The 27,597-nt window shown below is 43.9% G+C and overlaps 1 protein-coding gene across 1 annotated transcript; it reads left to right on the top strand.

Moving 5' to 3' along the window:
* The first annotated feature begins 10,381 nt into the window (after positions 1 to 10,381).
* LOC109449965 (olfactory receptor 1f45-like) lies at positions 10,382 to 11,317 on the top strand. The gene has a single exon (XM_019736731.3). It carries the CDS (start codon positions 10,382 to 10,384, stop codon positions 11,315 to 11,317), a length of 936 nt encoding a protein of 311 aa, XP_019592290.3.
* Positions 11,318 to 27,597: the final 16,280 nt, after the last annotated feature.

Genomic DNA, 27,597 nt, shown 5'->3' with positions numbered 1-27,597 from the left:
ATCTCATTACTCCATTTATTTCCCTTGTAGGTCTTACTGTCATCTGGAATAATCTTGTTTATTTGTTAATCGTGTGGACTATTTATTAAGGTTAAAATATCCATTAGTTACATCAATGAGAAACTGCAAGGTCCTTTGATGATGAGTTGGCCCAAAGCATAGAATTGGACAAATGACCCAATGGTGAGGCTGTGGAGAAAAGGGACCCCTCACCCACTGTTGGTGGGAATGTAAATTGGTGTAGCCATTGTGGAAAACAGTATGGCGGTTCCTCAAAATAGTAAAAATAGAACTACCCTATTGTGGGGGCAGAGCCCCAGAAAGTAGTTTCCAGGCTCTCAACCTCACATAGACAGGTGCTGGCTCAGGTAGTAAATGGCCATCAACTGTGATTGCATGGCCATCAGCTGTGGCTAGTTGGCCGTCAGCTGTAACCAGTGAGCCATTGGCCACAATATAACTGCTGTGGCTATGCTAGCAGAGAGAGGGAGAGAGAAGAGAAGAAGAATGGGGGCTAGCAAGAAGATGGCGGCTGGGCTGGCAAGCGTGGATGGCGGTTTGCGGACAGTGTGGATCCAGCCTCCAGTGAGAGTATAGTGCCGCCAGAGAGAATATAGTGGTATGACTCCCCTACCTATGGCTCCGTGGGTGTTCCTTTTTGGCCTCACCATATCCTGCGTTCTTGTGTGGGGAGCGGGAGCAGAGACCCTGCAGGGTCTCCCGCACGACACCTATGATCCAGCAATTCCACTTCTGGGTATTTATCCAAAGGAATTGAATTCACTATCTCATAATGATATATGTACCCCTATGTCCACTGCAGCATTATACACAATAGCCAAGATATAGAAATAACATAGATGTCCATCAATGATCAATGAATGAATGAATAAAGAAAATTTGGGGTATACACACACATCCACCACCACCACCCCCAGACACAGAGGTATATTTTTCAATCATAAAAAAAGGAGGAAACCCTGCCTTTTGTGACAACACAGATGACCTTGAAGGTATGCTAAGTGAAATAAGTTAGAAAGAGAAAACCAAATATTGTATGATCTCACTTGTAGACTCAAAAAAAGCCAAAAGCACAAAAACAGTAGATTTGTCATTGCCAGGGGCTGGGGGGTGAGGGAAATGAGACGTTGGTCAAAGAGTACAAACTGCTTCACAAAAACTACACAACTCACTAAATTTAGGTATGGCTATTCCTCTATGAGCAGGAACAGTGATGACTGATTTTCACCAGAAACAAAAGCACGTGATGGTGGGAGAAAGAAGCCCTCTTTTTCCTCTGTGGGGTCTCCCATCTAGAGTAATTGAAATGAGTTTTACCTGCACAAAGAGAGAATTGAATAAAATCACACATGAAAATTGGAAATTTCAAAGCAAGAGAGCCTTGAGGACATGACTTGAGTTCCGAGATCACCTCCCCCAATACCTCCGTGTCCTAGTACAGGAGTCAATAGATTCCTCTTTGTGTGTGTGTGTGTGTGTGTGTTGCCTAAAATTTGCATTTCTGTCCCTGACAACTGAAACAGTCCCCACCAAATGGAAAGGAACTTAGGGGGCAGTCACCCCTTCCACATCCAATAGGGGAAGGGGTGAACCTCTGTTTGAAGACTCCCTTCCTCCCTGGGTGGGTCATTTCCTCTTTGGATGCCTTTAATCATGAGAAAATGCTTCTTCTGGAGCATCCCTGTGGTGACAGAGACCCAGAGAGCAGTTTCTGGGCTCTTGGCCTCACATGGAAAGTGCTGGCCGGTTATTAGATGGCCATCAGCTGTAATCAGATGGCCATCAGCTGTGGCTGGGTGGCCATCATCTGTTACTGGTTAGCCGTTAGCCACTAATACAACTACTGTGGCTGCACTAGAGGGTTGGTTGGTTGGTTGGTTGGTTGGGAGAGGAGAGAAGCGCAGATTGCAGTTAGCAAGGGGTGGGTTGGTTGGCAGAGAAGTGGGCGGTGGATTGTGGATCGTGTGGCTCCTGCTTCCTGTGTCTCCAACCCAGCCGCCAGCGAGACTATAGTGGTGTGACTCCCCATCTATGGCTCCGTGGGTGTTCCTTTTTGGCCTCACCATGTCCTGCGTTCTTAGGTGGGGAGCGGGACCAGAGACCCTGCATGACAATCCCGGTCTCTAGTTCAATGCCTAGGACATACTATTTTAAAACCATAGCATGCTTTTTATTTCCTTTAAGACACCAATACAAATGTGTAACCCTGTGACTCATTCCCTCATATTCTTGTGAATTATTTTCACTCCACCGTGAGATAAACACCAGGATGGTGGAGGACCTTTTCTTGCTTGCCCTGTGCGTGAATTCCCAGAGCCCGGAACACAGAAAGTGCACAATAAGTGTTGTTTGCATGAATGACTGGGTGAGTTCTTAAAACATGGGGTCACGTAAATGAAGTAGTTGCTTGGCTCAAACACCTACAGGACGCTGAGTGGTGAAACAATATTACCTAGCATCTATCAAGCATTTACTAAGTGCCAATAAGTTTATTTGCACCACACCATGAGGCAGATGCTATTACTATCAGCTTCCTCATTTGCAGACAGGGACTCAGAGAGGTCAATTTACTGCTCCAGGGTTACACAGCCAGGAAGTGGCAGGGTCAGGCTTTGAACCCATATTTATCTGATGTGAGTCAGTGGCCTAAAGCAGGAAGCTATCCACACAACTGCACGAGTCTCCCCTTGGCTATTTAATCGGTGTTTGAGAACCTGAAGAGAAACAATTAATTCACACTCATGGCCAGCTGGTTTCTGCTTAATAAATGAGAACAATAAATTAAGGAAAAAGGAAAAAAGAAAAGAAGTCCCTAGAGAATTCAATTAAAGTGATGTCATGGGTTCTCCGAGGCAGTCAATTAGAATTCATCCCAACCCACCACCTCTAGCCCCACCCCAATGCCCTCCGTGCTCATCAGTCAAGACTTCTGGGCATTCTTCCTTGAGATCACAAATAGATTACAAATATTATTGACTTGACTGGTATTAAAGAGCCCAATGGGACATGCATCCCGCACACTCTGGCAAACTCCACTGGCATAACAACCCTGAGAAGCCAATTTCAAGTTTTGTGAGTGAACAAGCCATGGGCTTTTCACTGACACCTGGGAGCTCATTAAAAGTTGATTCTCAATTCCCCACCCTCACCCCCACCCCATTTGGGCAAATTAAAGAATCCCGAAGGAGCAGCAGCAGCGCTGCAGGCAAATGAGGTCTGATGCTTAGCTCAGGGCCAAGGTGGAGACAGAGCCACAGTTTCACCTCACTCCGGAGCAATGGTCCCCAGATAGTTTTCCTGCTGAGATTCAAGCCCAAACTTGGGCATTTGATTAGTACCAAGAGACACAAATGGGAATTGGAGGAGGCGTTCTCTTCCCCCAAGCCACAGGATGCCCAGAGTTCCAAATAGCCAAACGCTACAGCATGCACTGTGGCGCCCTGGCTGCAGAACCCAAAGCAGGCAAAGCACCTGGTACTGAGTGTGGCTACTCTGAGCGCCTCATGTTGCTGGCTGTGCACAGAGGGAAGTCTCCAGAGCTCTGAGGGCGGCCGAGACCTTTACTTCCATCTCACTGGGTGGTATTATATAAGTTACTTGATCAACACTCGCCCTCCTCCCCCACTAGACTGGAGGCCTGAGAGAGTAGGACCCCCTGGACTTGCTCACCATCGTGTTCCCCTCGGCTGGCACCTAATAGGTGCTCAATAAATAAATGACTCATGGCAGCTTTCTGGCAAGTCGGTGCACTGCAAAATCCTTCTGAAATGTGAATGGCCATCCCCTCATGATCTGAAATTCAGTTTTCAGTGTGATTGATGTCACAGGATGCCACCGACCCTTGTGAGTGCATCACAGCCAGGATCCCCAGTGTAAATGAGTGTCACTCATGCCTGTTGGGATTATGGAGTAATGGCCTCTGTAATCTGACCCCTATCAGTCATTTTAGGCCATTTTGAGCCATCCCCCTCCTTGGTGCCCAAGACCCTTGTCACACTGGCCTTCTTCTGTTCCTTGGATGGGCAATCGTCTTCCTACCTCAGATCCTTTGCACATGCTGTCTCTTCTGCCTGGTGTACCCCTCCCTCTCCCTGTGCCCCTGGAGCAGAATGTCTTACCTGAAATGCCTCCTTCTCCGTGAACTCCTTACTCCACTCCAGCCTGCCCTACTCTCGGTGGATTATTGTTGGTATTTCATAGCCAGTTGCCTAAAGATCCTGGGGAAAAAGAAAACTACTTTCCTTCCTAGGAATGAGCCTTCCTGGAGATGAGGGACTGATAATGGCATGACATACCCCAAGTGAGCCACCTGCCAATGGAGGACCAAGGAGGCTTTTAATAACTAATCAGTGATGCTTTCAAGGGAAACTCTTGATCAAATGGGGAAAACCTCTGAATAAATAAAAAAATAAAGCCACTTTAAAATGGAGCCAGAGCTGTCATCCCAGAGAAAACGCCCAGCATGACTTAGGCCTCAAACCTTTGGAAGGCTGAACAGGGCAAAATCACCTTGGGATTGGACTTACAGCAACATTGTGACCCACACCACTATTTTCAAGGATAACAAGAGGCAGTTATGGTGACTGAAGCACTATGACCACCAGACTAAAAACTTTAATTTTTTTTTTTTTTTTAAGAATTAGTGTCCCTATATTGTCACCATAGTATGTTTTCTGCACCCCCAGAAATACCTGCCTTCTATGGATGTAATTGTTCCCTTTCCCTTTCTCATAAATAACCATTGCCTTGGTCTCTTCACCAAACACTATTTGAGGCATATATGCTTAACTGGACTCTAGAAGAATCTATAATTAAGGCATCCAGGACCCCAAGAAATGGTTCTTCAACAAGGCAAACTCCACCCACCAATTGCTCTCCCCAAAGGGTTGTACTAATTTGCATTCCCACCAGCATTTCATGAACATGCTCACGCCCCAATCCCCATATCCGTGCAAATACCGAGAGTCATCCGTGCTGCGCATTTCTAGCCGTCTGCCAGGCCAAAAGTCGTATTTCATTGTTCTTACTGGAATTTCTTAAACCATGAGGGAGATTAAACTTCTTTTTTAGTATTGAGTAAAATTCACATAACAGAAAATGAATCATGAAAGTGAACAATGAATGGTATTTAATGCATTCACAATGTTGTACAACCGTCTCCTCTACCTAGTTCCAGAACATTTTCCTCACCCTCAGAGGAGACCCCATCTTCATTAAACAGGCACTCCCCATTCTCCCCTCTCCCAGCCCCTGGCAACCACTAATCTACTGTTTGTCTCTATGAATTTGCCTGCTCCAGACATTTCATATACATGGAATTGTATGACATGTTACGCTTGGTGTTTGGCTTTTTCGCTTACCATGATGTTTTGGGGATTCAGCCACATTGTAGCACGCGAAAACATGCTGAAAAAAATGTAGTCATTAGACTTTCACTTGTGATATTAAGGAATCTATACCTTTTCTTTAAAATAAAAATGCTCGACATCATTATTGAAATGCAAATCAAAACCACAATGAGATGCCACTTCACACCCATTAGAATGACTATAATTTTTAAAAAGAGCCAAAGAGAAAACAGGAAGTGTGTGGAGGAATTGGAACCATCCTCCACCGCTGGTAGGAATGTAAAATGGTGCATTCATTATGAAAAACAGTTTGGCAGTTCCTCAAAGGTAAAAATAGGATTGCTATACGACCCAGCAATTCTCCCAGATGTATACCCAAAAGAATTGAAAACAGATCCTCAAACAAAACGTATATGAATGTTCCCAGCAGCACTATTCATAATAGCCAAAAGGTGGTAACAACCCAAGTGTCCACCAGTGGATGACTGGACAAACAAAATGTGGTATTATGTGCTAATGGAATATTATTTAGCAATTTAAAAAATGAATTATTCATACATGCTACAACATGGATGAATCTGAAAACGTGCTGAGTGAAAGAAACCAGACACAAAAGTTTGTATAATTCCATCTGTACGAAATGTCCATAATAGACAAATCTATAGAGACAGAAGGAAAATTAGTGATTGCTTCGACCTGGAGGAGAAGTGGAAAGTGTGTGTGTGTGTGCGAGGGGGTGCAGTTGAGTGCCAAAATATACAGGGTTTCTTTTTGGTAAAAATATTCTAAAATTGATTATGGTGGTAATTGCACAACTATGTGAATATACTAGAAACCATTGTATTGTATACATACAATTCAGCCATACGAGGTAGTAAAATCTTTTATGTGTATGCTCAGGGCCAGTTATATCCATTAGTTTTTTCCCTGGAGCTGGACTACCTAGGTTGAATCCTAGATCTGTCACGTTAAGGGGCATGATGATGGACAAGTGAGATGGTCCGTGTCTCTCCTCATCAGGCTTTTGTGAGAACTATAGGACATTGCATGCTCAGCACAGCTCCAACCACGTAACAAATATTTAATGCACTAGAACTGTTATTAGCAATAATATATTTAAAAGCTTCTGCGTGGGAAAAAATGGGTACCATGCTACACCTCTGTCAACCAAGAGAGAGACAGTTCTGAAGAAAGACAATGCTCTTGGGACAAAATTCTTTCCCATGGGGTTGCTAGGCTCAAAGGCCTCACTAGGGGAAGTGAGCTAATTGTATTTGCTCTAACAAGGTTCATTGGGCACCATGCCTCTGGGGTCAGAGAATCTGGTATAAATCTAATGGTGGTGATTCTGTTGTGTGCTCCCTGAGAGACCATGTTCCTTCTCCACAACCAGAAAGCAAACTTGAGGCGGCAGCAGCCCCTCACCCCTGGACACATGACACGGGGGCTGAGCGGTCCTGGGATCTGATGGAGGTACAGTAGCCATTGGTCAAGTAAGTGTATCAGCAAGCCAAGCTGCAGGGGAGTGGTATCAGGGGATGAGCCCCTTGGAAGTACCCCTCAGAGGTTGGGGCTCTCTGCTTAGTTCCACCCACGAGGACTTAAGGTGCTCTGCAGCAGAGCCTCATGGGGGACAGCGTTACTGGGAGCTGGTCAAGAGAGCAGACACCAGAACCAGAGCCTGGCTCGATCCCAGTTCCAAGCAGGGGTTAAGTTTGGAGCCTCAGCTGCCTGCCTCATGGAAGTAAGTGTTCAGTGGAATGTATGTGTCAAGTGCTTCGCTCAAATGTGGGTTACATTGAATAAATGCCACTGTCCTGCTCAGTTAGTTGATTTGAGCAGGTGCTGTGGGAAGAGAGAGTTTGGGGGTGAGGGGTTAACCTAGATTAGTGGTCCTCAAGGGAGGGAGATTCTGACCCCTCCATAAGGGACCTCAAGGTGTTTTTGCTTGTTGCACCTGGGGTGGGAGGGGTTCTAGTGGGATCCAGTGGGTCGAGGCCAGGGATGCTGCTCAATATCCTACAATAACGGGGCTGTCCCCACCTCAAAAAACTGATCCAGCCCCAAATGCCAGTAGTGCCCAGGTTGAGAACCCCTGGGCTCCACCCAATAGAAGGGGATCAGGAAGGGCATTGCTGCAGAAGTGAAGGTAATGGAGGTGAGATGAAGTTGGGGGCTAGAGGCTTCCAACAGGAGGCAAAGCAGGTGCAAAGGGTCTAGGCAGGAGCCAAAACCAGGAAGATGGAAGCTGAAGACGTCCGGAGGGAGAGGAGCAGTAGTGAGCCATGGCAGGGTGAAGTTGGGTAAGATCCCATCTGCATTTTCAGTCACCGTGGCTGCAGTATGGAAAATGGACTGCAGGGGGCGAGAGAGGCCACAGGAAGCCGAGCGCATGGTGGGTCGTCCAGGTGGGAGACAATAAGTGGCCTGGATTGGGGTGCTCACTCTGGGAATATATTTTCTACTTCTGCCTAAGAGATGACGATGACATTTAAAATCCACAAGTTAGGAATCGATGGGATGTGAGAGGTGAAAGAGGAGTTGGTTGTGCTGGCTAGGGTTGTGCACCCCGTGGAATTGTGCAGTGCGCAATCCCGGGGCAACCTCGGCAGCTCTGGCCGGGGAGGTCCCATTTTGGGCCTCGGGAGGTTCGAGTGCCTAAGGTAGGAGGTATCTGGGAGTGCTGTCCAGGAAGCAAGAATTAAGTAGGAGTTTGGAGAGAAGTGGGTGCTGGAGCCAGAAATTCAGTCATTGCCTGAAACGTGTAAAGGACTGTGGAAGATGATGGGCCCTCTGCATCGAGACACCTGCCACCGGTATTGTATTTTCACGCCTGAGATGTGCCCTGAGCATAATGTGGCATCCAGTGTGTGGATTGCAGGGTAAACAGCCTGCCGGGGCTCTGAGCATAGGACTCTGCAGATACAAAAAAAGGACAAGTTGCCTCACAGAGAAATGCATGCCCTCCTCTCTCCAACTTTCAGAAGAAGATGGTGACCACACAGCTTTGGAGAGTCTTATTTTTCACACATATTTGCAGCTGCTTCCTGGGGGAGATTTCTATCTCGTCACCCCCTTGACACCAGGCTTGGCCCCTGAAATGTGAGTGGAGGTGAGAGGAGGGTGTTTCCTGGTTTCTTAGAAGCCAGCACACAATTCACTTTTCCCGCTTCTGTGATAACTGGCAATGTCCCAGACAACGCTTTAGCCACTGGCCTGAGTCCTGGAGTGAATTCCTCACAGAGCACAGCCATAGCAACCTGTGATGGACATGTAGCCTGAGTGAGAAATAAGCCTATTGCTGTCAGCCGCTGAGATTTGCACATATAACGTACTGCAGTCAGTGGGCTGCCCAGTAGAGGCCAGGCTCAGGGGAATGCAAGGCCCACTTAGCAAGTAGGGCTGGGGTTCCTGGGCAAATTAAGATGGTTTGTCTCTAACATTGATGTGAAGAAGCATAAAATGAGTGAAATTAACTCGCTTTGGAAATAATCTACCCCAAGATATAATGAATCTGTACATGCTCTCATGGCCCAAAGAGGAGACTGGTGTACAAGATACGTCATGGTAACATTTCAGATTGGTGCCTTTTAAAAAAAGCATGCTTTTGTAGTGCTCCACACTCATTGTCCCATAGAATCCTCCCAGGGAACTGAGGCTTTGGGCGTGCGTGTCCCTGGCTCGCACAGCTAAGAAGTGTCAGGGATGGTGTTCACACAGGATCATTCTGGATCCAGATCCCCTTGCTGTCAACCACTAAGAGATTTTTTGAATTGAGGTGTAATTGACATACAGTATTATACTAGTTTCAGGTGTACAGCATAATGATTCAATATTCGTATATATTGCAAAATAATCACCACGACAAGTCTAGTTAAGATGTCACTATACATAGTTACAAATTTTTTTCTTGTGATGAAAACTTTTAAGATTTGCTCTCTTAGCCACTTTTAAATATGCAATACAGTACATTACACCCCCATGACTTATATATTTTATAACTGGACTTTGGACCTTTTGAGTCCCTTCATCCATTTTGCTCTCCCTGCCCAATCCTCACCTCTGGCAACCGTCAATCTATTCTAAGAGATTTAACTGTCAGAAAAATCCTTAATGTTCAGCCTTTTACCTAACCCATCACAGCTTCACAGCAACTCTATAGCACATTTTACAGATGGGAGAACTAAGGCCCAGTGCGCCTCGTGTCACACAGCTGGGAAGTGGCAGAGCTGGGATTTAAACCCAGGCTGTCTGGTTTCAGAGTTGATGTCTTTAATCACTCTATTATTTATTCTCATTTTTCTTAACCAAATCCTGGAAATATGTAGGCAGTTTATTATAGTTTTATTTCTTTTCCCCATCTTTACTGAGGTATAATGGACTGATAAAAATAGTATATAATTAGGTGTACAACTTGATGTTTTCATAGACTGTGAAATCATCACCACAATCAAGCTAGTTAACACGCTACTATTTTGATAGCACCACTGAGAAATCCCACTAGTAAAAATAATCATCTGGGGCGGCTGGATGACTCGGTTAGAGCGCAAGCTCTCAACAACAAGGTTGCCAGTTCAATTCCCGCATGGGATGGTGGGCTGCGCCCCCTGCAACTAAGATTGAAAACGACGACTGGACTTGGAGCTGAGCTGCACCCTCCACAACTAGATTGAAGAACAACTACTTGGAGCTGATGGGCCCTGGAGAAATGCACTGTTCCCCAGTAAAATTTATTTTAAAAAATAATAATCATCTATATTACATGTCAAGTATGAATTTCAGCCCCCCCTTTTCCCACTTAATTCTTATTTTTTTTCACTTAATCCTTATAATGATCCTGAGAGGTTAGAATCATTAATCCTATGTAACAGATGAGGAAACAGGCTCAGAGAGGTTAAGTGAGATGCACCTGGAAAGCTGGGTGGGAGGGACAGCAATGAGGTGACCTGTTTCCTCCCTGGGAATCCAGCCACTGTTGACACCCTTGCTTCTGGTTTTAGGACGGCCCAGACATGGACAATTGGACCCGAGTCTCTGAGTTCATCCTGCTTGGCCTCTCTGAGCAGCCGCAGCAGCAGGAAGTGCTCTGTGGGCTGTCCTGCGGCCTGTACCTGACGGGGTGTCTGGGCAACATGCTCACTCTCCTGGCCATCGTCTCAGACCCTCACCTCCACAGCCCCATGTACTTCTTCCTCTGCAACTTGTCCCTTCTTGACATCTGCTTTACCTCCACGACCATCCCCAAGATGCTGCTGAACCACCTGAGTGGGCACACCACCATCTCCTTCTCCGCATGCCTGGCCCAGATGTATTTCTTCATCGCCTTTGGGGCAGCCGACAGCATCCTTCTCTCAGCCATGGCTTATGACCGCTACGTGGCCATCTGCTGCCCTCTGCAGTACATGACAACCATGAGCGTCCTTCGATGTGCCTTGCTGGTGGTGGTACCCTGGGTCTTGTCCAACCTCATCTCCATGGTCCACACTATTCTGATGACCCACTTGTCCTTTTGCACCAATAGGATCCCACATTTCTTCTGCGAACTCAATGCCTTGATCAAGCTCTCCTGCTCTGACACACAAGTCAACAAGATGCTGGTGTTGGTCTTTGGGAGCTCAGTGGTTCTGGTCCCTTTTGTATGCATCATGGCCTCTTACACACTTATTGCTGTGGCTGTGTGGAAGGTGCCCTCAACCCGGGGGAAGGGGAAAGCATTCTCTACCTGTGTCTCTCACCTTTGCGTCGTCTTTCTCTTCTACGGGACTATCATTGGGGTCTACTTCAAACCCACATCCCTACACACCACCCAGAGAGACACGGCAGCCACCGTGATGTACACCATGGTGGCTCCCATGCTGAACCCTTTCATCTACAGCCTGCGGAACCGGGATCTGAAGAGCGCCCTCAGGAAACTTCTCAGCGAGAACCACTTTGCCAAACCTCTTTGAAGACTCTTTTTAGACCCAACTGCTTTTGAAATAAAACTAATTCTTTCCAACACTAGAAGTCAGGGTTGTTCATCTTTTTTCTTTCTCTTTTTTAAAGGTGGATACAAACTTCTTATTATTCATGTAAGTACTTTATTTTTAATTGAATATATTTGACATATAACATTGTGTAAACTTAAGGTGTATAATGTGTTAATCTGATACATTTACATATTGTAATATGATTGCCATTGTAGTGATATTTAGCACCTCTGTCACCTTACATAATTAGCCTTTCATTTTAGTGATTGAGTTAATTAAGTTGTAGCCTCTAAGCAAGTTTGATGATTGTGATACAATACTATTGTCCATATTTTTTTATGCTGTGCATTAGACTCCATAGGTTATTTACTACCTGTTGCAAGTTTCTAGCCTAAACTACATCAATCTTATTCCCTCAACCTCCATCCCCTGATAACCACCATTCTGCTTTTTACAAGTTTGACTTTTTAGATTCCACATATAAGTGATATGATACAGTACTTGTCTTTCTCTGCCCGACTTATCTCACGTAACACAATGTGCTCTAGGTCCCTCATGTTGTTGGAAGTGGAAGGATAATCTCCTTTCTCACGGCTGAGCAATATTCCATGTATACATACGTCATAGCGTCTTCATTCGTCTATTGATGGGCATTTAGGTTGTTTCCATATCTTGGCGATTGTGAATAATGCTGCAATAAACATAGGAGTGCATATATCTCTCCCAAATCCAGTTTTTATTTCCTTTGGATATATACCCAGAAGTGGAACCACTAGATCATATAGGTCTATTTTTAATTTTTTGAGAAAAACTTCCATACCGTTTTCTGTAGCTATATCAATTTACATTCCCACTTACAGTGTATGAGGATTCCCTTTCCTCACATCTCACCAATACTTATTTCTTTTAAAAAAGATTTCTATTAAAATATAGCTAACATACAATATGATATTAGTTTCAGGTGTACACCATAGTTATTCAACATTTACATCCCTAAAGAAGTGAGCACCACAAATTCAGCAACCATCTGATAGATATCGTATCATGTAATCACAATATTAGTGACTGTATCTCCTATGCTGTACATTACACCTCATAACTTATTTGTTTTATACATGGAGATTTAAACCTCTTATTCTCCCTCACCTTCCCCCCCTTTTCAATTACAGTTGACATTCAACATTATTTTATATTAATTTCAGGTGTACAGCATAGTGGTTAGACATTTGTATCATTTAAGAAATGATAGCCCTGACTAGTCCAGTACCCACCTGGCACTGTATAAATAATAAAGTTATTACCATATTACTGACTATACTCCCTGTGTTTTACTTTACATCCACATGACTGTTTTGTAACTATCAGCTTGTACTTCTCAGTCCCTTCACCTTTTCCACTATACCCTCAACCCCTTTCATCTATCACCCCAACAAAATTAGTACCAGTATGACACCATACCAAGTTATTACAATATTATTGACTATATTCCTTATGCTATATTCTACATCCCCGTGATTACTGTGTAATAACCAATTTATACTTCTTAATAATCCCTTCTCCTTTTTCACTCGACCCCAACACCCCTCCCATCTGGCAACCATCAATATGTTCTCTGTATCTATGAGTTTGTTTCTGGTTTGTTTGTTTCTTTTGTTCTTTAGATTCCACACATAAGTGAAATCTCATTGCATCCGTCTATCTCTGTCTGACACTCCACTCAGGACAATACCCTCCAGGTCCATCCATGCTGCCACAGATGGCAAGAACCCGTTACCTTCCATGGTCAAGCAATATTAATATATATTAACATATATATATATATATATATATATATATATATATATATATATATCCTCCTCTTTATACATTCTTCTATCGACAGACACCCAGGCTGCCTCCACATCTTGGCCGTTGTAAACAATGCTACATATGGATGCACATGTCTCCTCTTGAAGTAGCATCTCAGTTTCTTCAGATAAATATTCTGAAGTAAGATTACTGAGTCCTTCTTTGTCTCTTATTATAGCCTTTGTTTTAAAGTCTATTTTATCTAACATAAATATTGTTACTCCAGCTTTTTTTAATTTTTTATTTTCATTTTAATAAAATACCTTTTCCATCCTTTTACTTTTCATCTCCGTGTGTTTTTCATCTAAAATGAGTCTCTTGTAGGCAGCCTATGAATGGGTTTTGTTTTCTTACCCATTCAGCCCTCCTATGTCTTTTGAGGGGAGCATTTAATCCATTTACGTTGAAAGCAATTGTTGATAGATATGTAGCTATAGCCATTTTATTACTCATAATTTTGATCTTCTTTTTTCCATCTTAAAGAAATCCCTTTAACATTCCTTGTAATACTGGCTTGGTGATGATGAACTCCTTTAGCTTTCTCTTGTCTGGGAAGATTTTTATCTGTCCTTCAATTCTAAATGATAGCTTTGCTTGGTAGAGTAAGTTCTTGGTTGTAAGTCCTTGCTTTTCATCACGTTGAATATTTTGTACCAATCCCTTCTAGCTTGTAAAGTTTCTGTTGAGAAATCAGCTGACAATCTTATGGGAGCTCCCTTGTAAGTTACTTGTTGACTTTCTCTTGCTCCTTTTAGGATTCTCTCTTTGTCTTTAACCTTTGCCGTTCTAATTATAATGTGTCTTGGTGTGGGCCTGTTTGGATTCATCTTGTTTGGGACTCTCTGCACTTCCTGGACTTGTGTGTCTATTTCCTTTGCCAGGAAAGATTTCAGTCATTATTTCTTCAATAGGTTCTCAATCTTTTGCTTTCTCTCTCTCCTTCTGGTACCCCTATGGTGCAAATGTTATTACATTTGATGTTGTTCCAGAGATCTCTTAATCTATCCTCATTTTTTTTTGCATTCTTTTTTCTTTTTGCTGTTCTGATTGGTGTTTTCTGCTACTTTGTCTTCCAAATCACTGATTCGATCCTCTTCATCCAGTCTGCTGGTGATTCCTTCTAGTGTATTCTTCATTTCAGTTGTTGTATTTCACTTCTGACTGTTTCTTTTTTATGGTCTCTATGCCCTTTTTAATGTTTGCTATCTTTTTGTTGAAGTTCTCACTCAGTTCCTTGAGCATCCTTATAACCATTGTCTTGAACTCTATCTAGTAGGTTGCTTGCCTCCATTTTGTTTAGTTCTTTTTCTGGAGTTTTCTCCTGTTCTTTAATTTGGGATTCATTTCTTTTGTGATTCCTCATTTTGGCTTCCTCTCTGTGTTTCTATGTATTAGGTAGATCTGCTATGTCCCCCAGTCTTGGCCAGGTGGACTAATGTAGTACCATGTTTCCCCCAAAATAAAACCTAACTGGAAAATAAGCCCTAGCATGATTTTTCAGGATGACATCCCCTGAACAAAAGCCCTAATGTGCCTTTTTGAGCAAAAATTAATATAAGACCCAGTCTTATTTTTGGGGAAATGTGTTGGTGTCCTGTGGGACCCAGTGGCACAGTCTCCCTGGTCACCAGCCCCAGATGCTCCAGGAGTGTCCCTTGTGTGGGTTGTGTGTGCCTTGTGTTGAGCCTTGGTTGCTATTGGCACATCAGTGGGTGGAATTGACCCTGAGGCTGATTGTCTGTGCAATTTGGCCACATTCACAGCTTACATGGTGCTGTGGGGTGGGGATGGAGGGTTACACCACTGAGTGGGATTTGTCCTTGTGGGCTCTGGTGCCTGTTGAGACCACCCGTTGGGTGTGCTGCTTGTGGGGATAATTGGGCAGTGCTCTGTTCTAGTCTGAAGCTGGCCTCCAAGTATGTTTGTTCTGGGACCTCTTGCAAAAAGCTCTGATATAGGTCCAGGTCACCCACTGCCTGTGACTGGCTGGGGACTACCTGATAAGAGCTACAAAATGATCCATAGTTGTTCACTGCCTATGTTAACACTGAAGGTGCATGGGAGAGGCCACACTGTGAACCAAGAATGTCTGCCATCAATAGCAGGCCTGGGGTAGCTTTGCAAAATGCCAGGACACACTGAGACCTGCTGCCACCTGCCAGCTCCCTTAAGGTTCAGCTACTGATAAAGCCTCATGTGGTATGCAAGTTGGGTGAGGCAGAGTCTCAGAGAGTCACTAAAGTGGGAAGAGTTATGGTCACCAGGTTAATGTAAATTCTGATTTGGTGCCAGTGCTGAGCCTCAGGGTAATGCAGGCTGTTATGTGGGGTCTCATCTCCCACTCCCCACAGATGGATGCAGGGTATGGTGAGGCCAAAAAGGAACACCGATGGAGCCATGGATGGGAGGTTCATACCGCTATATCTCACTGGCAACTGGGTTGGAGACACAGGAAACAGGATCTACATGATCTGCAACCTGCTGTCTGCTTCTCTGCGAACCAACCAACTACACTTGCTAGCTGCAACCCACCCTGCTAACTGCAATCTGCCGTGCTAACTGCAATCAGTGCTTGCTAGCTCAGCCACCATCCGCTGCTAGTGTAGCCACTGCAGTTATATTAGTGGCCAATGGCTCACTGGTTACAGCTGACAGCCAACTAGCCACAACTGATGGCCATCCAATCACAGTTGATGACCATTTACTACCCGAGCCAGCACCTTTCCACGTGAGGCCTGGCTCTGTCCTCACACTCAAGCTACTCAGCAAAAGTCTCAGAGCACATTGAGGCCAGTTGACATCCGCCTGGGATCTTTCAGACTCTGATAGTTTCCCAAGAGAAAGTGCAATTCAGAGCTGGCTTCTCTTGGAGAAATTGCCTCTTGTGCTGGGGGAGCTGGGTAGGGTAGAGCCCCAGTGAGTCAGCAGGATGGAGCTGTGGAGCTCACCAGACCAATCAGATTCAGATTTGGCCATGTGGGGGAGGGCTCAATGCAGGCAAGATGGCGCCTGCCTGCAGGCTGCATGGGAAAAGGACCCACACAGGGAAAATGCCGACAGTCCTCCAGCCCTCATCCTGAAGCCCCCCCTGTGTCCCTGATAATCCCCGAGTTATGTCTCAATGCTGGAGCCCAAGGTGAGTGCCTGAGAGTGAGAGAGTCTGTGTGTGGGCCCTTTCAGAGGACATTTGGATTTCCCACCACCTTCCATCCCATTTGGGTGGTTGGAATCCCCATTGTTTTTCACAGCCAGATGTTGTGGGGGTTCCTCTTTTTGGTACCAGTACTCCGGGCTGGGATGGGGGGCAGTGTGGAGCTGGGGGCCCTTGCTTCTCTGGGGGGAACCTCCACAGCTGAGTTATCCCTCCTGGTTCTCAAGCGCCATAAAAAGATTTGGGGTTAGCCAGTTCCCTGTCTCCGCTTCTCCTACTAGTCTCAACGTGGCTTTTTTAAAATTTTTTATCCTTAGTTATAAAATTTCTGTTCAGCCAGACTTCAGATGATGCTCCAGGTAGATTTTTCTATAATTTAGTTATAATTTTAATTTGTTCACGGAAGGAAGCCGGCACAGTGTTTACTCCGCCATCTTGGATCTCTAGCGTTGTTACTTCTTGTCTTATTGGTAATGGTTCTTCTAATGGGTGTGAGGTGATATCTCACTGTGATTTTGATTTGCATTTCCCTGATGATTAGTGACGTTGAGCATCTTTTCCTGTGCCTGTTAGCTACTTTTATGTCCTCTTTGGAAATTTTTCTATTTAGTTCTGCTCATTTTTTAATCAAAAAATATTTTGTTACTAAGTTGTCTGAGTTCTTTATATACTTGGATATTAACCCCTTATTCAATGTATGGTTTGTAAAATTTTTATCCCCATCTGTAGGTTGCCTTTTCATTTTGCTAATTCTTTCTTTTGCTGTGCAGAAGCTTTTAAGTTTGGTTTAGTCCCATCTGTTGATTTTGCTTTTGTTGTCCGTGCTTTTGGTGTCATATCCAAGAATCATTGCCCAGATTGGTTTTCTCCTAGGAGTTTTATCGTATCAGATCTTTTGTTTAAGTCTTTGATCCATTTTGAGTTCATTTCTGTGAGTGGTGTAACATAGGGGTCCAATTTCATCATTCTGTGTATGTTTATCAAGTTTTCCCAGCACCATTTGTTGCAGAGACTCCCCTTTCCTCATTGGGTGTTCTTGGATCCCTTGTCAAATATTAGTTGAAATTGAAAGCTTTCCAGGGTGGTTTTTCTTGACCCAAGGACACAGCATTAAATACCTCCAAAAAGGTATTCCCTTTTCAATTTTCTCCATTCTTCTGATTATTCTCTGAGAACATTCCAGTTTGGTGCTACTATCACTTTAATACTTTTCACATAAACATCCCTTTAGAAAATGAGAAGGAAGGTCTTGGGCTTGGAGCCTTCAGCAGGCTAGAATTTAAACAACTTTCTTTCATTTACATGCTATTCTCTTTGAACTCTTATCGTCTGTGACAGTTTGTGTCCAGGTGGGAAAATGGAAAACGTGCTTTGGCTGGCCCACTTACCATGCGGTTTTGGTTTTCTATTTATGGTAGTGATCTATTCATTTATAATGAAAAACTTTATCGGTTTAAAGACACTCAGTTGAAAGGAAGCTACTGAGTAAATGATGGCATTGTTGGTACTCAGATGTGACATGAGGAATGGGCGGGTACTGGGCCAAAGAGATGACCTGTGCTGAGTCAAGAGCAAAAAGAGTGGTATTTTATGATGATTTGGGGGCACTGTCTTTAAATCCTGAGAGACTTGGGTTCAAATTCTCCTTTTGCCTGTGAATAGGCTGCCACTTATCAAGGCCCTGAAAATAGCCCCAGAATTTGAGGTCTTGTGAATTCATGAGAAGTAAGATTTTGGACAGAAGAAAACATCAAGATTACAAAAACAAAGATTGTGTGGTGTTTCTGAGAATGAATGCCCGCCTTTGTGCAAAGCAGAGACATAAAGTGTTTATTTTTAAAGAGAGGGCTTAGAGAAAAAAATAACAAAGGAATCCCAAACTCATTAAATATAATAGTTGCTACAAGAATCTTTATTTTTATTTTTATTTTTTTATTTTTTTTAATTTATTTTTTAAATTTATTGAGGTGACAATTGTTAGTAAAATTACATAGATTTGAGGTGTACAATTCTGTATTACATCATCTATAAATCCCATTGTGTTCACCACCCAGAGTCAGTTCTCCTTCCATCACCATATATTTGATCCCCCTTACCCTCATTTATTTTTATTTTTGAGGTAGTCCTTTCAACAAGTTCAATTTCATCTGCTGGAGTTTTGTTTTTATCATCTTACTTTGGAAAACCAATGGTTTGCCAGAACTGAACTTCAGCAATGGAATTCTGTCCCACTTACCTTCTGGTTCTCTCCAGAGGATTGATATTCCTTCTCTCTATTCTCATGTCTCTCTCAGACCCATATATAAGTAAACTTATTATATAAAAAAGGTGATTTTCAATCAGTGGCTTATTTATTAAATCACATTGGAATAATTAGTTAGCCATTAAAAAATAAGTTTTACCACAACTCACCTATGAGAATGGCTAAAATCCAGGACACTCACAACACCAGATGCTGGTGAGGATGTGGAGCGACAGGAACTTTGATTCATTGCTGGTGGGAACATGAAATGGTACAGCCACTTTTGAACACATTTTGTTGATGTCTTATAAAACAACAATTCAGCAATCGTGCTCCTTGGTATTTACCCTAAGTGGTTGAAAACTTAGGCCCACACAACAACCTGCACATGGACGCTTATAGCAGCTTAATTCATAATTACCAAAACTGGAAGTAACCAAGATACCCTTCAGTAGGCATAAATAAAGTGTGGGACATCCATAGAATGGGATATTATTCAGTGCTAAAAAGAAATGAGCTATCAAGCCATAAAAAGACATTGAGGAACCTTAAATGTGTATTAATATGTAAAAGAAGCCCATCTGAAAAGGTACATGCTGTGTGATTCCAACTCTATGACATTCTACAAAAGGCAAAAATATGGAGACAGTAAAAAGATCAGTGTTTGCCAGTGGTTGGGGGGAGGGAGGGATGAGTACGCAGAGCACGGTGGATTTTTAAGGCAGTGAAACTATTCTGTATGAAGCTGTTATGATGGACACATCTCATTATATATTTGTCAAAACCCACAGAATGAATCATAAAAAACCAAGAATGAATCGTACGGTAAACTGTGGACTTTGGCTGATGATGACGTGTCAATGTAGATTCATGGGTTATAACAAATGCCCCTTTCTAGGGGCTGTTGATAATGGGACAGAGGCTGTGCATGTGAGGGGGGAGGGGGGTGGGGAATCTCTGTACTTGCCTTTCAGTTTTGCTGTGACCTAAAACTGCTCTAAAATAATAATAATAATAATAATAATAATAATAATGCCTTTTTAAAAAAAGTTAAAACCCAATCTGAAATGTTTGCACAATATTTTTTGGTAGATTAAAGATTGAGAGATTGGCAAACTTTTTGTATAAATTACCAGATGGTAGATAGTTTCGGCTCTGTAGGCCCTATATCTCCATCACAGCTACATAACTCTGCCGTTTGGTAGCACAAAAATAACCATGGTGTCAACAAATGGGCACTTTATGTATAAACATAGGCAGCAGACCCACATGTTGTAGTTTTTCACCCCTAAACTATATTATTAGAAGAAACTAAGGAAAATATTTCTGACAGGAATAGTATTAAAGCACAAGGAACAGAAGGCAAAGGATAAAGATTGGTAGACAAAATTAGTATTTAGAATCTCTTTGGAAATCTTTAAAAATGCCTGCAAATCAATAAGAACAAGACAATCTAATAGAAAAATGAGGAAAGGCTTTGAATAGACATAGCAAATAGAGAAAATCTATATGGCTCATAAACAATGGAGATTTTCCAACCCCACTAGTAATTAGGGAAATACAAAGTACAGTGACAAGGTGAGACCACTTGGTAACCATATTGCCAGCATTAAGTTTCACTCTATCAAGTGTGAATAAGAGTATGGAAAATATAACCTCCAACACACAGGTGCTGAAAGTGTAAATTAGCACAGCCACTTGGGAGTTTAATTTGGTAATTCTTCTTAAATTTAAGAATCATATTTCCTACAACCTGACCATCTCATTACTTAATTTATATTTGAATCAGATTGTGCCTACGTATAATAGAAGACACAAAAGGATGTATAATAATGGTGAAAAACTGGAAGCAACTGAGGTGTCTCTTAGTTAAATATACATCACATATATTCATAAAATTGAATATCAAACTGATTTTGTAAAAGTGAGGCAGTGCTATAGCAGTGGTTCCCACCTACCAGGGGTGATTTTTCCCCTGAGGGGACATTTGGCAATGTCTGGAGATGTTTTTGTCATGGCTGGGGTTGAGAGGCTACTATCATCTAGGGGGTGGAGACCAAGGATCCTGCAATGTACATGACAGGACAGCCCCCTCCACAAAAACTCCAGCCCTAAATGTCAACTCTGCTAAGGGTGAGAAACCTTGGTCTATATAAATTAACGTGGATATCATTCTAAGATGTTGAGTGAAAAAGCCAAGTTATACAGAAGTATTTAGAGGACAATCAGATCTGTATTAAAACACACAGTATGGAAAACAGTTTGGTGGTTCATCAAAAATTAAACATAGAATTACCATATGATCCAGCAATTTCACTCCTAGGTATGTACTGAAGAACTGAAAAGAATTCAAGCAAATCGTTATACAGATATTCAGAGCAGCACAATTTACTATAGCCCAAAGATAGAAATAACCCAAATGACCATCAGTGGATGAATGGATAAACAAAACATGGTCTGTCCACACCAAGGAATATTCCGCAGCCATGAAAGAAAGACTGAAGCACTGATGCATGCTACAAGATGGATGAATCTTGAAAACATGCTGAGCGAAGAAAATCAGACCACAAAGTCCACATACTAAATGATTCCATCTATACGAAATGTCCAGAACAGGCAAATCCACAGGGACAGAGAACAGAGGCATGGTTGCCAGGGGCTGGGGAAGGACAACTGCTAATGAGATGGGATCTCCTTTTGGGGGTGATGGAAATGTTCTGGAACTAGATAGAGGTGGTGGCTGCACAACATTGTGAATGTACTAAATGCCACTGGATTATTCACTTTAAAGTGGTTATTTTTATGTTACGTGAATGTCACCTCAAAAATAAAACAACCTCCCCAAAAGCACAACAAAACCCCACAATAGTACCCTTTTACATATACATATATTTTTTATGTTGGGGAACAGTGTATTTCTCCAGGGCCCATCAGCTCCAAGTCAAATCGTTGTCCTTCAATCTAGTTGTGGAGGGCGCAGCTCAGCTCCAAGACCAGTCACCGTTTTCAATATTTAGTTGCAGGGGGCGCAGCCCACCATCCCATGCGGGAATTGAACCGGCAACCTTGTTGCTGAGAGTTCGTGCTCTAACCAACTGAGCCGTCCAGCCGCCCCTCCTGCAGCTCATTGTCTTTAATCTAGTTGTGGCGGGCGCAGCTCACTGGCCCATGTGGGAAGCTGGCAACCCTATTGTTCATAGCTCTCGCTCTAACCAACTGAGCCACCCGGCCACCCAGTAGCACTCTTATTGTATGCGTTTGTGTTCGTCCACATGCCACATGCATGTCTGCAAGGATGCCCATCAAATGCAACATCACGATCACACGGCCATCGCATAACTTTTAGCCTCATTTGTGACATTTCAATTATTTAGTAAGAAGAAGTAAATATTTATGTGTTGTTTGATTTTTAAAATCTTTAAAAAGACATTTAATTGGGTCAGTGACCTGGATGGGGAAGGATAAAGGTGGAGGGCATGTCTGGCAGCTTCCCCAGCCCCAATGGGCGATGGCAGGACTGCTTTCCTGCCAGCACCAGCAGCCAGGGCCCCAAATCCCAATTTGCAGAATATTAGACAACGCTCGCTAGAGCCCCTGAGAAGCTAAGGTAATTGAGTCACCCCTGGCAGGCAGGGAGGGAAGGAAAGTGCGGATAGCCTCCCCGAGGTTGTCCCCTCCCTCGCAGGGTCCCCAGAGGCCCCAGCATCCTGGTAACAGAAGCAGAGGTAGTAGGACTACAGCAAAAGAAGGCAGCGGGTGGGGAGCAGAGGTGGCATAAATAATGAAGGTCAGGATCCGGTGAACCCCCTGCCCTGCTGGCACATTCAGGGCAGCAGGCTCTTCACCTTGCAGCTGAGCTGTCACCTGTACAGCCCTTATCTGCAGGGAAATGCTAAGCCAGGTTCTTCCACTGGGGTAAGGCAGAAGTGGGCACAGGGCCTGGAGCCCCAGGTGAGTCACCTTTCCTCTCTTCCACCTGACTAGAAACACCTGGGGAATGAGCATCTGCCCTGGGCTCAGAGAAGCCCCCTGTTTATACAACTCCTTGTGAAATTTGAATCTCTGGGGTGGGGGCAGCAGGCAAGGCTTTACTTCCTAGCTTCAAGGCAATGTGATAATTATTATCTTATGAGGACATTTCACTGGACAGGTGAGAAAACTCAGGTGCAAAAGAGCTTCCGCTTAAAGTTACCCAGAATGCCTGTTTGACTTTTTATCTCTCCCCTCTCTGTTCTGGCCAGAAACCAATGGTAAAAGGGTTGGGGAGAGGCAGAGAAAAGCAAGAGACAAGAGGACTCAGGATTGAGAGCCTTCGGCCACTACTCAGGTTATGAAGTATGGTGGGGGGGGGCGGGATAGGTGGGACGATGGTAAGGAGTTAAGGATGAAAAGGGAGAGAGAAGGGCGGGAGGATGCAGAAGGAAACCAAACAGCTCATTAAGAAGAGACGGTCAGAATGGGGGCAGGCAGGTAAGGCAAGATGGGGTCTGAGAGACAAGGCCCCCCTAGCCCGTGGTTCTCAACTAGGGGCAGTTCTGCCCCCGCAGGGGATATTGGACAATGTGTGAAATGTGTGAATATATTTTTGATGATCACAATTGAGAGATGCCACTGGCATCCATGGCCAGGGATGCTGTTCAACATCCTGCAATGCACAGGACAGCCCCACCAGAAAGAATGATCCAACCCCATGTCCTTAATGCCGAAGGGGGGAAGCCCTGCCCTAGGGGTATATGTGGGCAAGACTTGTCCATCAACAGGTGTGGCCCCCAAGTCTCTAGGAGGGGAGTTGTCCTCACCGCGCTGTGGGTTTCTCTAAGTTCCAGATAGCTGGGTTCTCTCTCTCTCTCTCCCTCTCTCTCCCCTCCTCCCCTTCGCTCTCACTTCTCCTCAGTTTACTCACAGAGGAACCCCACAGAGTGTTCTCCTGGAGGCTCAATGCCAGGAGGTTTTAGTCCCTCTCTCTGCTGTTCTGAACCCACACACGTCATGGTTTTACAGCTTTTTTCTTTTAACTTAAAAAAATGAATAGACTTTATGTTTTAGATTTACAGAAAATTGAGCCGATAGCACAGAGAATTCCTATATACCCCGTCTCTCCCTGCACACAGCTTCCCCTGTTATTAACATCCTGCGTTACAGCTGATGAACTAATATTGACACATCACTATTAACGAAAGCCCACAGTTCACATTTGGTTTCACTCTTGGTGAACATCCTGTGACTTTTGATGAATGCACATTGTCATGTGTCCACCATTACAGTATCACACAGAATAGTTTCACCACCTTAAAAAATCCCAAGTTCTACCTATTCACCTCTTCCTCTCTCCCCAGGGCCCCTGGCAACCACAGATCGTTTTGCTGTCTCCATAGTTTTGCCTTTTCTAGAATGAATGGGCAGCCCTCTTAGCTGCATTCTGCATCCCCACCATTTCAGAGGGTAGCACCGTGTTTCCCTGAAAATAAGACCTAGCTGGACATTCAGCTCTAATGCATCTTTTTGAACAAAAATTAATATAAGACCTGGTATTGTATCATATCATATCATATCATATCATATCATAAAAACCAGGTCTTATAGTAAAATAAGACCGGGTCTTGTATTAATTTTTGCTCCAAAAGGTGATTAGAGCTGATAGTCCGGCTAGGTCTTATTTTTGGGGAAACACGGTATGTGCAGCCCCTGGGCCACCTCTCCAGGACCTGGCAAGCTCGTATTTTCTCATAGTTCCCCTCCCTCTCATTCTTCATGGCTGTGGGTTTTTGTGATCTTAATTGATATGGGGAAGGAGTGTGAATGGAATGGCATGGTGAAGCCGACATCTCTCTGGTCCTGGAAGTGGCCTCTGACATTCATGAACAGCCAAGTGGTGAGTGTAGCAGGAAGGTTAGGAAAAGATAGGCTTTGGGGTCAAGCAGATGTAGATTCAGATCCGGAGCTGTGATCCCTCGGACAAGTGTTGTATCTTCTGTGGGATTCAGCTGCCACATCTGTAAAATGGGGATCATAAGAGGTGCTTCATGATGTTGCCGTACATATTTAATAAGAAACATGTGACCACAGGGGCCTGGTCCACAGTGTTACCGAGCAAGGCTCCCTGCCTGCTGTGCACAGAAGCCAATACTATGGCACCAGCTTTTCAGAAAAAGGAGCTTTTATTTGTGAGTTCAGCCGGCAAGAAGACAGGCGGCTAGGCTCACATCTGTCTCTGATCCAGGCTTCTGGGCCCGATTTAAGGGGTTTCAGCACCGGATCTTCCTGGACAACAGACCCCTTGTTTCTGAAAAGGTTCCACATTCAGGTTCTGGTCACGTCCCCGTCCTTTGGTTCATGGGGGGAGCAGTTAAGGGTTCACAAGTGTTACTCGTGAGTGGTGTTCACTATTGTTACTCCTGAACTTTGGTTCTGGTTCTTGTTGGAAACAGGATAGGACCAGTGTGAGCTGGTTCTGCAGTTACAATAAGTCACATCTAATAAAGGGTAGCTGTTCTCATCCAGAGCTCAAAATCCAGGACACACGATGATGAGGGTCATGACAAAGTTAGGAGCAAGGATTCTTAAACTCACTCAGGAATCGTTTTGCAAGCACCCTGGAATGAGGGACTTGTCCCTCTGCTTTGGGAAGAGAATATGCAGGAGGGCTGCATAGAGGAGGTGACATTTAAGCTGAATCTTAAAGTTAAACATGCATTTGCAGGTAGAGAAGAGAAAGAACCAGGATCCAGGCAGAGGGAGAGTGCCAAGGAATTGCAACTGCATTCTCTAGATTCTCGGTTCTCAACTCAGGATGACTTGCCCCCCCCCCCCCCCCCCCCGTGGAGACATTGGCAATGTCTGGAGACATTTTTGGTTGTCACAACAGAGCAGGGGCTATTTGCATGTAGCTGATGGAGGTCATGGATGCTTTTAAACACCTTACAATGCACAGGACATCCCCCTTGGCAAACAATGATCTGGCTCCGAATGTCAAGAGTCCCACAGTTGAGAAACCCTGCACGAGACATTGGGGAACAAGGGAGGCTTGTGAGCACAACCCGTGTGACCCTGACTCTACCCATTCAGCCTCTTCTTGGACGCTCTTATTTCCAAATCATTGACTTTGCCTTGCCCCTGTAAGATCGCAGAGTGACAGGACTGAGGGAGGCTGTGGGGCCACCACCCTGGGGACCTACGCGCAGGTGCTGACCCAGAAGTGGAGGAAACATGCACATGATTCCAGGGGCGGGAAGTCAAGAAATTCTGGAAACCAGTGATATCACAGCCTTTAGTCACCAAATTGGCTGGTTCCCTCTTTGTGTCTCGTTGTCAACTTGTCAGGGCTTGACCAAGGACCGCAGCCCACTTAAGATGGCATGTATTACTTTATTTCTATTTTCAAAATTGTGGTGACATACACATAACATAAAATGTACCATTTTAGCCATTTCATAGTATACAGTTCAGTGGCATTAAGTACATTCATGATATTGTGCAACCGCCATCTCTGTCTAGTTCCAGAACTTTCTTATCACCCCTAAAGAAAGTGCCAGATGCCTTAACAGTCACTCTCCATTCTTCCATCCTCCAAGCCCCTGCCAATCACTGATGTGCTTTAAAGTGCTACACGAATGCTCACAACAGCACTGTTTACAATAGTGGGGAAAAAAACCCAAATGCCCATCAGCTGGTGAATGGATAAACAAAACGTGGGCCATCCACACAACAGAATATTGTCTGGCCAAGAAAAGGAATGTAGCACTACAACGTGGATGAACATGTTGGAAAGCATGATGCTGAGAGAGAGAAGCCAGACACAAAAGGCCACAGAGTGTGTGAGCCCATTGATATGAAGTGTCCAGAACAGTCAAATCCATAGAGACAGAACGGAGATTAAAAGTTTACTGCCTTTTATACTTTACATTGCCTAATAAAATAAGATCATTTAAAAATAGTTAAGTTATTCATAAAGAAATATTGATATCTCATTAAACTGACGTTATTTAGTGATCACAGGCTATGTACCTTTGCTCACTTGGTGTATTGATTTAATTATCATAGGGAGCACCTACTGTGTGCCAGGTCACATTCTAAGTACAGTGGTACCTCGGTTTTCGAATGTCTCCGTTGACGAACATTTCGGTTTACGAATGGCGTATATTTTATAAATCTATGGTATCATTAGATAGTAAAATTCATGCTAAATTTGCAGTCTTAGGGCTTGATTTTAAAGGTCTGGAATGGATTAATCCATTTTGCATTGCATTCTATGAGGAAACTGTGCCTCGGTTTTCGAACGTTTCAGAACTCGAATGGTCTTCCGGAATGGATTATGTTCAAAAACCAAGGTACCCCCATATAGCTCGTTTCTTTCTCACAACAGCTCTTTGAAATGGGTAAGAGGAAATGGAGGTACAGAATAGTGAAGAAACTCACTCAAGTTTATATGACAGGCAGAGCGTGGATTCTAACTTATGTTGGCTGACTCCCACGTCCCTTTGATGGCTATGTTGCATTGCCTCAGAACATATTGACGTGCCTCACGGGAGCTGGCAAAAACAAGAATGTTATTTCCAAACACTTTCCTGCCTCTGATTTCTGGCAAGAATAATGCCAGAGGAAGAATCTGATTGATTCATATTAAGCTAGATATGCACCCTAGCTCAAGGAGGTGTAGCCATGGGGAAGGGACATTCTGTGGTAGAGTAGCAGAGCAGCAATGGCTGGAAGCTCCAGTGAAGGGACATTTTCATTTTTGAAGACAATCTAGCGGATTAGAAGGGAGACAGCCAGCTATGGGTTCAAGTCTTGGCTCTGCCATTTTGACAGTCTTACATTGAACAAGTTACTTAGCCTCTCTGTACCCCAATATTCTCAATGAGTATGCTCAAGATACTCAAAATGGGGGTGATAAAAATAGCACCTTTCTCGCTAGGTTGATGAGAGGGTGGAGTGGGAATTCCATCAATGCTTGCTGTCATTTATCAGAAGCCCCTTAGGCAGGTCCAGGTGGAAGACAATGACCTTTCTCCATCCAGT

This window comes from Rhinolophus sinicus, chromosome 15, assembly GCF_057876585.1.
Source record: "Rhinolophus sinicus isolate RSI-liver-muscle chromosome 15, RSI-T2T, whole genome shotgun sequence".
In the NCBI taxonomy this organism is placed as follows: Eukaryota; Metazoa; Chordata; class Mammalia; order Chiroptera; family Rhinolophidae; genus Rhinolophus; species Rhinolophus sinicus.
The sequence above is the reverse complement of the archived record's forward strand: the minus strand, read 5'-3'. Positions and strand labels throughout refer to the sequence as shown.

Coding starts and splice junctions, on each gene's coding strand:
- LOC109449965 (XM_019736731.3), top strand. CDS start 10,382: ATGGACAATTGGACCCGAGTCTCTGAGTTCATCCTGCTTGGCCTCTCT.